Here is a 13,094-nt window from a genome sequence, read left to right as displayed (position 1 = left end):
AAATGGTGAGATTTTAGCATACCTAAATGATGGCTTTAATTTTCCTGTTTTCTTTTCCTTCTAGCTGTGATCTTGAGCGTGGCAGATAGTGAAACCAAAGAACTGCTCGTCACTTACAAGATTCCCGTGAATTACCTCCAACCTTTTCACCATTACTATTTAGAGATGATTCAGGTGAGTCAGGAAGGGCGTGGTACAGTGGTTAGAGCTACAGCCTCAGCACCCTCAGGTTGTGGGGCTCAAATCCCATGCTACTGCTTGTGACCCTGGGCAAGTCACTTAATCCCCCATTGCCCCAGGTACATTAGATAGAGTGTGAGCCCACCAGGACAGAGAGGAAAAAATTTTCAAGTGCCTGAATGTAAAACCACTTAAGCTATAAGTATAGTAGCTCCTGGCCAAGCTCCACTGGCTTCCGATAATCGCCAGGGTCCACTATAAATGCGCCTGTTTAACTTTCAAAATCCTATATGGTATCCTCCCTCCCTTTATCCCTCTTTCTTGGAATTCCTCAAACCCTAATACCACCAGATCCTCCCACAAATTAAAACTATCCTTCCCCTCGCTAAAAGGCATTTCCCACACAGGAAAGCTAGGGACCTCTCTCCACTTCAAAATCACTGAGCTCTGGAACAACCTTGCCTCCCCTCTTCTGAACTTGAGCTCTCTCCAAGTTTTCCGCAAACATCTGAAAACCTGGCTTTTCTCAAAAAATGTAAGTCTCCCTCCAACTTAGGAATCAAGGAAACTCTTATATCTTGGCATCCCAAGTCCTCTAAATTTTCTTCACACTTCTACCTCTAACCCTCTGTTGTAGTTCCTTCCTATTTCTCCTACTGTAAACCGTGTCGAACTCTACGAACGTGGAGATGATGCGGTATACAAACCTAAGGATTAGATTAGATTAGATTAGATTAGTATATAAATGCTAAAATAAATAGTAAATAGGCCAGGGCAGCTACTACTACAATGGCCTGTTCTTACATTTTATCTGGCTTTTAGAAAGGGCATAATACTTAACACTGGTTCCTCTTATTTCCATTTCTCTACCATAAATGAAAAATTATTTAAAGAGGGTTGATATTTGAAAGGACATATGTGACATCTATTCTATAAAGGAAATTAGATGCCCACTTTCCTTTATAAGATACTAGCATTGTCAGGTATATATGCGCCTAAGTAGGCATGAGCGCTTAATGTCATCCATAAAGCTAGTGTAAATGCTTGTGCCTAAATATCAAAGATGTGAGAGCAACATAGAATTCTGTATGTAATGTGTATGAGTTCTACCCATGCTTCACCCAGATTCGATCCATGTAAGATACAGGCATACATAAATTTTGGGATTCCAATTGCTTATGCATTTGCCACAAAATTGTATAGAATTACCTCCTTAATGGACACCAGATTTTATATAAAATTACACTTCCCCCTCCGTATTCGTGGGGGATTAGGGGCAGAGCCGGCCCGCGAATATGGAAAAACCTCAAATAATATTCGGGCCAGTTCTGCTCTTATCCTCTGCTTCCCCTGGCTATTTTTAGCCCTAAAAGCCCCCCCCCCTTAAACTTTACCTGGTGGTCTAGCGGGTTTTCAGGCAGGAGTGATCTTCCCATGCTCCTGCCCCGTTCAGATCACTCACAGGAAATGGCTGCCTTGAGCTCCCGTAGTCTCTCGAGCCATTTCCTGTGAGTGATCTGCACGGGGCAGGAGCGTGGGAAGATTGCTCCTGCCTGAAAACCCGCTAGACCACCAGGTAAGGTTTAAGGGGGGGGGGGGGGGGCTTATAGGGCTAAAAATAGCCTGAAAAATTAAAAAAAAAATTTTGGCCAAAAATCACGAATAACCGAATCCGTAGATATGGAATTTGCGAATACGGAGGGGGAAGTGTACCATCAGATATGACCTTTGAGATTCAATTTAACAATTCTGTGCCAGCTGACACACAGGTTTTGGTCAGTCATTTCATTCTCCGTTCAATAGTTTTCTGTGGAATAGGAGAAGCAGGGCCAGAAGTTATCTGGATAACTGTATCCATTCTAAAGAACTGCACAAATGGCTGTCTTAATCTAAATGGATGTTATCCATTTAAATTTAGGACCATATATTTAGCAGACTTACCTAAACCATTGCTGTTGGTGGATTTAAGAAGGACCACAGAAGATCAACAAATAGGAATGGGAGATATAGTAGTCCCTGAATGATTTTCAGATGTCTGTGGTCATAAGGAGCTGGCTAAACTAAAAGTAGACAAAGTGATGGGATTGGTTGGGGTATATCAAAGGGTACTGAAGGAACTTTTGGAAGTGTCTGAGAATTCCGCTGACTGACCTTTTTGGTGCTCCTCAGGTCGGAAGTGATACCGGAGGACTGGAAAGGGGCAGAGACGGTCCTTCTCCACAAAAAGTGGAAATAAGGAAGAGGTTGGGAGTGGCAAGCTAGTAAGCCTGATTTCTGTGGAAAGTAAATTAATGAAAGCACTTTTAAAACAGAGAATAGTAAAGTTTTTGGAATCCAATGGACCTGAGGCAACATGGTTTCACTGGAGGCAGATCTCGTCGGACAAAGCTGATGAATTTCTTTGACTGGGTGACCAGAAAGTTAGTTTGAGGGAGAGTGATTGTGGTATATTTAGACTTTAACAAAGCCTTTGACACTGTCCCATATAATAAACCGAGGGGGTCTTTTACCAAGGCGCGCTAAATGCTAACGCACCCATTATGTTCTATGGACGTGTTAGCATTTAGCATGTGCTAAATCGACTAGCACGCCTTAGTAAAAAACCACCTGAGTCTCCTCAGTATGAGCCCTAAAGTGATTGACTAGGAAGACGACAGAGGTTAATGGTAAATGGAATTAAATCTGAGAAAAAGGATGTTATCAGAGGTGTGCCACAAAGTTTGGTTCTTTCATGATTATTTTTAAAAGCTTTTCAATTTCAGAAATTTGTATTGGCAAACTGAAATGTTTGGATTCCTGCATTTGATCTGACATATTTTTGAGAATGCTCAGGGTTGGTTTTTTTATTTTTTATTTTTTTCTGATCTGCCTTGATCTTTGTGGTACTGGCATATAATTTGTAATGTAATGTAACATTTTGGTAAGCAATACTGTTAATGGCCTCTCTGGTAAGGTTTGCCTCTTCGCAGATGATACCAAAATCTGCAATTAGATAGATATCCCTGATGGTGTGGATAACATGAGAAAAGACCTAGCGAAGCTTGAGGAATGGTCTAGAATTTGCCAGCTAAGATTTAATGCTATAAAACGCAGGGTCAAATATTGGGCTGCAAAATCCCAAGGGAATTTTTTTTTTCAAGAGGTTTTACATGATCAAACTTTTTTGTGCCTTAAATTAATTTGATAGAAATATTTTGCTTCTGTTGTAAATGTTGACATTCTCCTGAGCAAAAACACAGTGACGAAGGTGATGTTCAAGATATAGGCTTTAGTAAAAGCGCAATCCAATAATCCACATGAAGAAATACCTAGGACCCAAATTATTGGGGATTTTGGAGGTTTTGCCCAGGATTGTTTTTAGTCTTTGATCCACGAGTTCTCGTATTAGGATTTTCAGGGACCCCTGCGAAAGACAGTTTTGTCAAAACACGGACTGTGTTGAGTCCAAAGTCCCCAATAATTTGGGTCCTAGGTATTTCTTCATGTGGATTATTAGACTGCACTTTTAATAAAGCCTGTATCTTGAACGTCACCTTCTCCACAGTGTTTTTGTTTTTGTCAGACTTCTGGTTCTGTGGAGCACCAAGGGTCAACCTTTTGTTTGCGAATTCTCGTGAGCAGCATCCCTTGAACGAGAGGTGCATGATTACAGGAGACAAGAATTCAAAGTGCATTGATTTTCAGCAAATTGCGAGCTGAACAAAGGTCTTGTATTTTTTTTTTAAAAAAAGCATTTGGCAACCGCTCCCAGTATTTTCAAATTTTCAGTGTTGGGAATTTGAACTTTTCCAAGACAAATAGACATGAACAACTTTGAACCGATGAAGTTATACATTTCAGTTTGGGATAGAGATTTGTTATCTATTTAAAGTTATGAAGTCAAACTGTCACTAAACGTTTAGCTCCTGAATTTTTACAAAAATAGTGCTTATATGTTTTATGACATTGTTTGGCACCAGGAAACTATCTCATCATCTTGATATATCCAAAGTACAAACACAGGGCAAACTGCAACATCAAGAGTGGTTGAGCAGATTGTATAACAGACCTTATGCAATATGATTTCTTCACTGGATATGGGAAAAGAGAATTCCCTTATATTTATTTTAGTTTTCATAATCTTTACTGCTTTGTTGTAGTTTTGAAAGGTGACCACAGAAATATATCAATAAACAAAACTAATTAATAGTTGACTATTTCAGACAGACAGTTCTTGGATAATATCTGTCTTGTTCAGTCCAAAATCCTGAGAATTGGGTCAACTGAAGGCTCTCTTGATGGCACCTCGTATTTACCAAATTTCTTCAATGGAAAATTGCAATAAGTAATGCTAGAAGTATCCTTGAATCACAATGAGTAGTAATAATTAGATTTTATTGTAATAAGATATTTACTACTCCTTTTACTAAGGCGCGTACTAAGGCATGGTAGCAGATTTAGCTAAATGCTAATGCACACCAACGCGTCCATAGGATATAATGGACGCATTAGCATGCATTAGTGTTTAGTGCATTCGTGTTTAGCGCACCTTAGTAACAAGACCCCTTAGTTTGTAGCTGGATAGGGGAATAAGATATGATCTGGGATTGTCTATATAAGATGATAGTGTTTAGTGTGTATTATTATTTGTGTATTTCATTAAAGTATATAAATACTGTGTTCCCCCCAAAATAAGACACTGTCTTATATTAATTTAACCCCAAAAAAGGCACTAGGTCTTATTTTCAGGGATGTCTAATTTTTTTCATGTATAATGATCATCTCTCCCTTCCTCTCCTCCACTCCAATTCTTCCTATTTCCTTTTTAGCCCCCACATGTGCAGCATCTTTCCTCCCCTCTCACCCATCCCCTTGTGCAGTATCTTTATATCCCTCCCTCCCATCCCTTGCAGCTTCTATCCCTCCCTTCCTCCCATCCCCTATGTAGCATCTTTCTATCCCCCCCACCGCCGCACCCCCCTCCCCTCTTGCCCCTCCCCCTCCGACCCATCTCTCCCTCCCATCTGAACCACGAGACAGAAATAAATACCTTTTAACAAACTGGCAGCATCGGCAGAAATCTAGACAGGCTGCTTCGCGGCCTGGGCCTTTCCTCTGCTGCGTTGATGATGATGTCATCAACAATGTGGCAGAGGAATGGCCCAGGCTGAGAAGCAGCCTGTCTAGATTGCTGCCGATGCTGCCAGTTTGTTATAAGGTACATTTATTTCTGTCTCGCGGTTCGGATGGGAGGGAGAGATGGAGATATGGGTCGGCGGGAGGGGTGGCAGGTCGGTTGGGGAGGAGGGGTGAAGCACTGCTGCAGCCAGCAACTAGGGCTTATTTTTGGGGTAGGTCTTGGTAGTAATAAAGATAAAAAACAGAAAAACAACCAGCTATCAAAATCTTGCTCTAAAAAACTGCACAGCAGTAGCAGCAAGCAGCAAAACAAGGTAGCATTTCTATTCTGGTAAAACCAATATACTATAGTTCACCCGCAATTAATAAAGGCTGAAACTTCTGTAAACACAAGTTTTTGTTCTGGTGTCCCTAAACTTGGACACTATTTTACGACGTTACTTTATTAGAACTATTGTTCATTTTATCTTTTTTGCTGATTATTATAACATTATAATTGTCCTTTGCGTACTAAAAATGTGTTAAAAAGAATTTGTTTCATAAAACTGTAAAAATATGACACTGAATAATTTGGGGTAAGATAATATATAAGCAGTGCTGCAGTGTTAACATTAGCAAGGGGTTTCCACAGCCTTTATGGCCCATGATCAGAGGTGTTTAAATATTAAATACATTTTCTCTTGAAGATTCTCCTGGGAACTGCTGAGCTTTAATTATCGGTGCTGTTTTATTGTTAGTTATGGCAGCTCTGTACTCCTTTAGTCAACCAATCTATATTGTTTACTTAGTCACTTGATTTATGTCCCTTCTCTAGCTAACCACTCGTTCTTTCTCTCTTTTCCCCCTACAGCCATTCAAAAACTCTCCAGAGGTACGACTGTATGCCACAGTAATTCGCAAAGGCAGCTACATTCCTCGCCCAAGCCAATTTATGTATACGGCCATGGAGGTAAAGTTCTCAGGGGATTGATAGGAGTCCTGGACGCCTATTTGTTCATCTTATTTCATTGGTGATAAATGTTTTTTGGCATTATTTAGTACAAGGATAAAATGATGACTGCCTAGATTAGAACAGGACAGCTCTCGTAAAATAAGCAGGTTCTTTGAGTTATACAAGTGAGTTCCACGATTGCACTCTGTGCCAAGACACCAAATTTTTCTACAGCTTTCTAAAAAAACAAAAGCCTTTAACTTCCAATTTGTGGTAGTTCCTGTATTGCAGAACAAAATAAGTGGGGAAGGGACTGTGCACATCATCCTCTAGGGCAGGGATGTCAAAGTCCCTCCTTGAGGGCCGCAATCCAGTCGGGTTTTCAGGATTTCCCCAATGAATATGCATGAGATCTATTAGCATACAATGAAAGCAGTGCATACGAATAGATCTCATGCATATTCATTGGGGAAATCCTGAAAACCCAACTGGATTGCGGCCCTCGAGGAGGGACTTTGACACCCCTGCTCTAGGACAATTACAATTTATTGAAAATAATCATAAAAACATATCACGTTAGTAAAACACCAAGCCTTATATAGACTCTATATAAGGCTTGGTGTTTTACTAACATGATATGTTTTTATGATTATTTTCAATAAATTGTAATTGTCCCAGAGCAGGGGTGTCAAAGTCCCTCCTATATTATAGAGTCCTTTCACTTATATCTTTGGACTTATATTTGCAGCAGCCCCGCAGTTTTTCCATAGTCTCTCTTGGGTTTGTCTTCTCAGACCCTAGGATGCACTTTTTCCCTGTCATCCCACAGATCAAAAGCAAATGGACACCAAAAGGATCCTCAACAGTCCGAGATAAGTAATGGTAATAAGAAAATAAAAATGGGTTAAGTTTATGCCAGTTCTGAGACATGAAGCTGTTCCTCTGAATCTCGCCACTTTCTTGTGGGTCTCACGCTGGACTCCTCGGATTCCTTCTTCTGTCTTTGCAAGAGTGTTACAAAGAAAGGAACATATCACCTCCCAACTCTCTGGACAAACAGGCATTATAAGGGCAAGTCTATAATACAGATGTCGGCATTTACATGCCCCGTTTGTGGGTAAATGTGTAGAATATAAGCGCTTAACGCACACCAGTGTATACGTAGCCATGAAAGTGCCAGCAGGGAGCCTAACTTACATAGCATGCAAATACAAGAGGGTATACAGTACACATAGGCAAAGCATGGGTGAGGCTCCCAGGTATGCGTTCCTGTTGCATCCATATGTTCACAGTTATGCCAGGTCTAGGTCTGGTATGACTACAGGCACATAAATGTTAAGTGCACCAATATCAGGTTCTCCATAGACAGAGATAAGAACATAAGCAGTGCCTCTGTCGGGTCAGACCACAGGTCCATCCTGCCCAGCAGTCCGCTCCCGCGGTGGCCCAAAAACAGGTCAAGACCTGTCTGAATCATCAGAAGGGGCTCCCCTGCCACCTTGGTTTCCCATTTAAGTCCTGCCTTCCTATCGAAGTCCTAGCCCTCCGGTCTACACATGCACGACCAGGTTGGTTTACTCATTTCCTGGTTAACTTCTTACACCCGTGTTACATACCAGTTCCTCCCTCAGTATCCCATGATCCCTCTATCTCTCAGGAATCCATCCAATCCCTGCTTGAATCCCTGTACCGTACTCTGCCTGATCACTTCCTCTGGTAGCGCATTCCAAGTGTCCACGACCCTTTGGGTGAAAAAAAACTTCCTTGCATTTGTTTTGAACCTGTCTCCCTGCAGTTTCTCAGAATGCCCCCTCGTATTTGCTGTCCCCTTCAGTCTGAAGAATCTGTCCCTATCCACCCTCTCTATGCCCCTCATGATCTTGAAGGTCTCTATCATATCTCCCCTGAGTCTCCTTTTCTCCAGAGAGAAGATCTTACTAGCGACACACTTGGTGACATCACAGTGATGGAGCCAACCCAGCTACTCTCCAACTCGTACCATTAGAGACCATTCCTTTTCTAAGGAATCTAATATTCCTAAGATATGCCACACGTCACCTGCTGAACCAGAAGACACAGTTCAATCAGCTTCACTCCCTTCATTGTGTCGTCAGACTGTGACACTTGATGTCTTCTGTCTGCTTAAGCATTTCTTGCTGCAACAACAGAATACTAGAGTCTCTCAGGAACCTTCATCTAATGCACAACCTTCCACTGTGCCCATGGTAGATAAGTAGTCTTCTCTACCAAAGAGTAGAAAAAGATCTTGGTCCCTCTCTACTATGTTCTCAATGGAAGTGGCAATTATCTTCTCCTATGAATATACTTCATCCTGTTCACGTTCACTGTCCCCTAATTCACATTGGAAGGAATACCCTGGGGTTACCTTCTGACCCTTCCCTGCCAGAACTTCACAACCTGAGAACACTTCTTATTCACAGTTCTTATTAAAGATGGCAGAGGCACTTCAGATTTCGACTTCATCAAAACCAGGTCCAAGAGCAGCTAACTTAACAGTCCTTAAATATTTGGTTATCCCTAAGGAGATTATTTCATTACCTATTCATGATGTCCTGATAGAAAATCATAAGAATATATGGAATACCCCTTACTCATCTTGACCAACAAAATTCAGTCTTGAAACAAAAGTTCTAGTGCATCTGAGTCTTAAACCAGTGGGTAATTCACCTCTAATCGTGAGTTGTGTAGAAGGCATCACCTACCTTTTTTGGCTCCACCTCCTCTGTCCCTTCTCTGTGCTTTTGCTCCTCAGTTTACTCCTTCTAATGTTTTCATTTTGTTATATTTGGGCTTTTTGGTGCACTTTGAGGTTTGTCGGTGCTACAGAGGTTCCCAGGTTGCTTTGGGCAGTTCTGTCTGGGCAATCCTGTTTCAGCGCATCTATCTAGCCAGCCTGCACTAACACCTTGGTGCCTTGGAGACCGTTCCCCTTGTAGCAAAGCTCACTGTTGGCCATTACCAAAGCTTGAGCGTAGGCTGTGTGGTATGCGTGTCAGTCCCTGGGTATACGTATCAGTTGCTGGCTGTGTTTAACCCCCCCCCCCCCTTGAAGATGTGTGAGTTGCTGTGGGGGTCTGGGTTTTCAGGCTCTGTCACAGTCTGCAGGAATTTTTGTATGCTTGTCTGAGGTATCTCCCATCTTCCAGCTTCTGTTTAAGCTGAAGCAGGCACAGCACCAACAGAACAGTGAATGCTGCCTATTATAGCCTGTGGGAGACATCAGGGGGTCTGTAATTGCCTTTTGTTTTTTGAGGGGGGTTCTGGGACTTGTATTTGGGTTCCCTACCTCCAAAAACTCCTTTTCTACATTTTTTCGAATTTTTATTTAGCTCTCCCAGGACATTTTTTTTACACTAAAATGCTGCTGTGGCAGCCATCTTAGATTTTTAAATCTGATTTTAAAAGCCTCTGCTTCAAAAACACCTCAAGTTTTGATTCAGCTCATTAGATATGGATTTCTCAGGCTGTTTTATCCTGATGCATGCCAAATTTGCATTGGATGGCCAGCTGAGGCACAGTAATAAAATCAGCTATGAGGAAAATGAAAAGTTCTCAACATTTTTCCAATACACCTCCTTCCAAAGAATTGAAGTTGATGGATTTGAATGGATTGAAGAATATACCAAAATACTATGTTACAAGCTAGCGTGGTGGTCCATCAGTTCCAGTATACCCAATATCTCTATACTTTAATGGATCAACTCAGGAAGGAGGTAGATGTTTTACCATAAGTATCAAGACCTGCCTTTGAAAAAATACTTATAGATTTAGAATATTGTTTCAAAAGGTTCTCATGATATTGATGAAGGGTTACTGGGTAAGATTTGCCGATGATACCAATATCTGCAATAGAATAGACACGCCGGATGGTGTGAATAACATGAAGAAGCTTGAAGACCTGGTGGATGGAATCAGATGGTTTGTGGGGACCGAGCTTGCGGAGACAAGGTGGAAATGTGTTTTTTTTTTATTTCAGTCTTAGTAGTTTGCCGGTCCACAAAATAATTCTTTTATTTCTGCCGGTCCACGGGTATAAAAAGATTGAAAAACACTGTTATAGACCACAGCAGGGGCCAAGAGGGACTCAAGATAGGAGACAAAATAAACCAGAACCAACACAACTCTTCTACTTCAGCAGTAGCAAGCTTGGAGATAACAGCACTTCCTGCTTTGTATGACTTAGAAAACCATCAGGAAAGTTGCTTTCCAGGTTATGCCTGAGCCTCCAGAGTTCTTTCAGCCTCTACTCTCAGTAGACTCCTCTGGAGGTCACAGGAAGATGCTTCACCCCTGGATTATTTGTTCTTCCCTGTGTGGCAGTGTGTTCCTGGTGTTTCTTTTATTTCTACCGCTGCTTTTTCAAGGTATTGTGGGTGGTGCTTGTTACACTTTGTGAATAGTTCCATTGAAATTGGCTCCAACTCCTGATGAAGGCGCTTTGTGCTTTCCATTGCAAATGCAAGCAGTGTCTCACTTCCGGCTCACCACACAATTGTTTCCCACGTACTCACCTTTATAGGACCCCCAGGGACCCCTGAAGAAGACTTTTTGTCAAAATGCGGACCGTGTTGAGTCCTGTATCCCTAGCGGACCAGGTCCTTTAAGGCTTTTATGTGGATGAATTTATTTTATGTGGATGATTTCAGTGTACCTTTGGAACTTTGACACTTTCAAATAAAGTCCATTTAGGAACATCGTCACTCCACAGAGGTTTTTTGGTTTTCTCTGGATTTTCTTCTTTGTGGATATTTCGAGATCAATTCCTTTTGTTTTTTGCTTTGTGCCAAGACACTTTGCAGGTGAGCATTCATATGAGCTGAGTATGGGTAGGCATGCAGTTGTGTGTGTATCTTCCAAATCTAAGCATGAACATTTTCACAGTGCTCTGCCTAAATGCACATATATATCCAGTTATGCTAGTATTGTATACCAGAAAGCACCCCTTTGTAGAACTACTCTCAACATTCTTAGAGAACACTGGAAAAATTATACAAGGGTGCATTTAGAAAGAAAACATGGTTTCCTTTACCTAATTGAACTATGAAAGACCTATCACAGGCTCCATTAACTTATTAAATATTATGATTCTTTGGCTTTCAACAGTCAGATGCCTGTTTCCTATTACAGAGTCAGTGACCTTTTTGAAGATCAATACACTTTGCTCTTTCTCTTCCAAATCTATAGCTTTCAATGCTTTCCATTAACAGTCACTTGGGCCGATTTGCCTCTGTGCTCCTACCCCCACACGTCCTCATGGCTGCTGAGATGAAGTGACTTGATGTTTAATGTAGGAAGAGATAGTAATGTTACTGGCAGCAGTCAGCATGTGGTATGATTGATCTGCTGATGTGGGGAGCCCAGGGACTGAATGCCGTGCAGAAGGGCCAAGTGCCAACAAGTCACAGGACTTGAAGATGGATTACAGACATACCTTGACTGTGTCCGAGTCAATATCCCATTCCTTGTTAAACTTTATCACTATGTTTTATAAATAACATCCAAACCACTATGATTTTAAGTTCTTTTTTGTTAACCCCTCAGAAATGTAAAGCTTTAATAATTATATCCCTAGTTATCAAAACAGTTTACCTGTATGGTGAACAAAACTTAATTTATAGACAAAATGGAACTAGAATTGTGGAATGGGATGAGGGTTATGGAACAGGTGGATGAGGCAAGGTATGGGGTGGAGAGGATGGAGTCAGGGCAAGATGTGAACTGTGTGAGGAATATGGGTTTGTGTGTGAACTCCCAAATACACACACACACAAACACTCACAATTTATGTTTATTAAAATTTGATTAAAATCTTTAACATGGTTCTTAGAGGTTTTACATCAACACAAATTGTGTAAATGAAAATAAAAAAGGACCACCATTTAAAAATAGGAAAGCACTCAAGGAACACACAGCTATCCCTGGATTCTATATATGACACCTGAATTTGCATGCCAAAATTTGGGTAGATTTCTGAGATGCGCTTGTAAAGAGCCAATTAATGTCAATAATTAGGCACCCGGGGCGTGGCTTGGACGCGAACGATGACGGTTGGATGAAGAAAGAGCTCCTGTATAAACAAGCTTAAATTTCAGAAAACTACAAAAAAAAAAACGATATTAATGGTATAACAAATTGAGTTTACCTCTTTGATTAGATGGAAGAGAAAATTTGAAGGGGAAATCGCGAGAAAGAGGTGCCGTTTTCATTTGATATATGAGGAAAGAGGTGTGAAGGGCTGAATCCGTCTCAACGGCAAAAATAGCAAAATCGGGTCCCTGCTGACAGAGCCGGTAAGATCGGGTCTCCGCTGGCAAAAATAACAAAATCGGGTCCCCCAGGCAGAGCCGGCAAGATCGGGTCCCGCTGACAAAGGCGGCAAGATCAGATCCCTGCTGACAGAGCCGGTAAGATCGGGTCTCCGCTGGCAAAAACAGCAAAATCGGGTCCCCCAGGCAGAACCGGCAAGATTGGGTCCCCCTGGCAGAGGCAACAAGTTTTACTATTAAACGTTACCAGGGTGGGCTGGTCCGGGACGCCGTGAGGCCAAGGAGGCTTTCCTTCCCCTCCTCTTTAACACGATCTCTGGCAGAGAGCAAGAGGAAAGATTTCCCGAAGGTGGGGGCTAACAGGCAGTTGCTCGGTGCACCACGACCGCGGCCATCTTGGATCGGAAAAAAAAAAAAATAAATTTTTACAAAGTCTGGGTCTGCCTAATGACAAGGATCAGTTTTTTGAAATGCCTGATGCCTGTTTAAATCAGGGAATGGGCTTTGAAATAGCTGTCCTCTGCTGGAAATGAGGAGAGATCTGCAGTAAAAGCTACTTGGCAACGGTTTGTTTTTTT

At 41.6% G+C, this 13,094-nt stretch overlaps 1 protein-coding gene across 6 annotated transcripts in view; it reads left to right on the top strand.

The window, feature by feature from the left end:
• Positions 1-13,094, top strand: part of CCDC33 (coiled-coil domain containing 33) — a 293,168-nt gene that overhangs the window by 123,996 nt on the left and 156,078 nt on the right. For all 6 annotated transcript variants that reach the window (XM_033919717.1, XM_033919716.1, XM_033919715.1 and 3 more), the window contains 2 exons: positions 65-174; positions 6,149-6,247. In XM_033919717.1, coding sequence (XP_033775608.1) covers positions 65-174; positions 6,149-6,247 — 209 coding nt within the window. The remainder of the gene's footprint in view (positions 1-64; positions 175-6,148; positions 6,248-13,094) is intronic.

This window comes from Geotrypetes seraphini, chromosome 14 (genome assembly GCF_902459505.1).
Source record: "Geotrypetes seraphini chromosome 14, aGeoSer1.1, whole genome shotgun sequence".
Lineage (NCBI taxonomy): Eukaryota > Metazoa > Chordata > Amphibia > Gymnophiona > Dermophiidae > Geotrypetes > Geotrypetes seraphini.
Note: the sequence above shows the minus strand (reverse complement) of the source record. Positions and strands in the feature narration are given on the sequence as shown.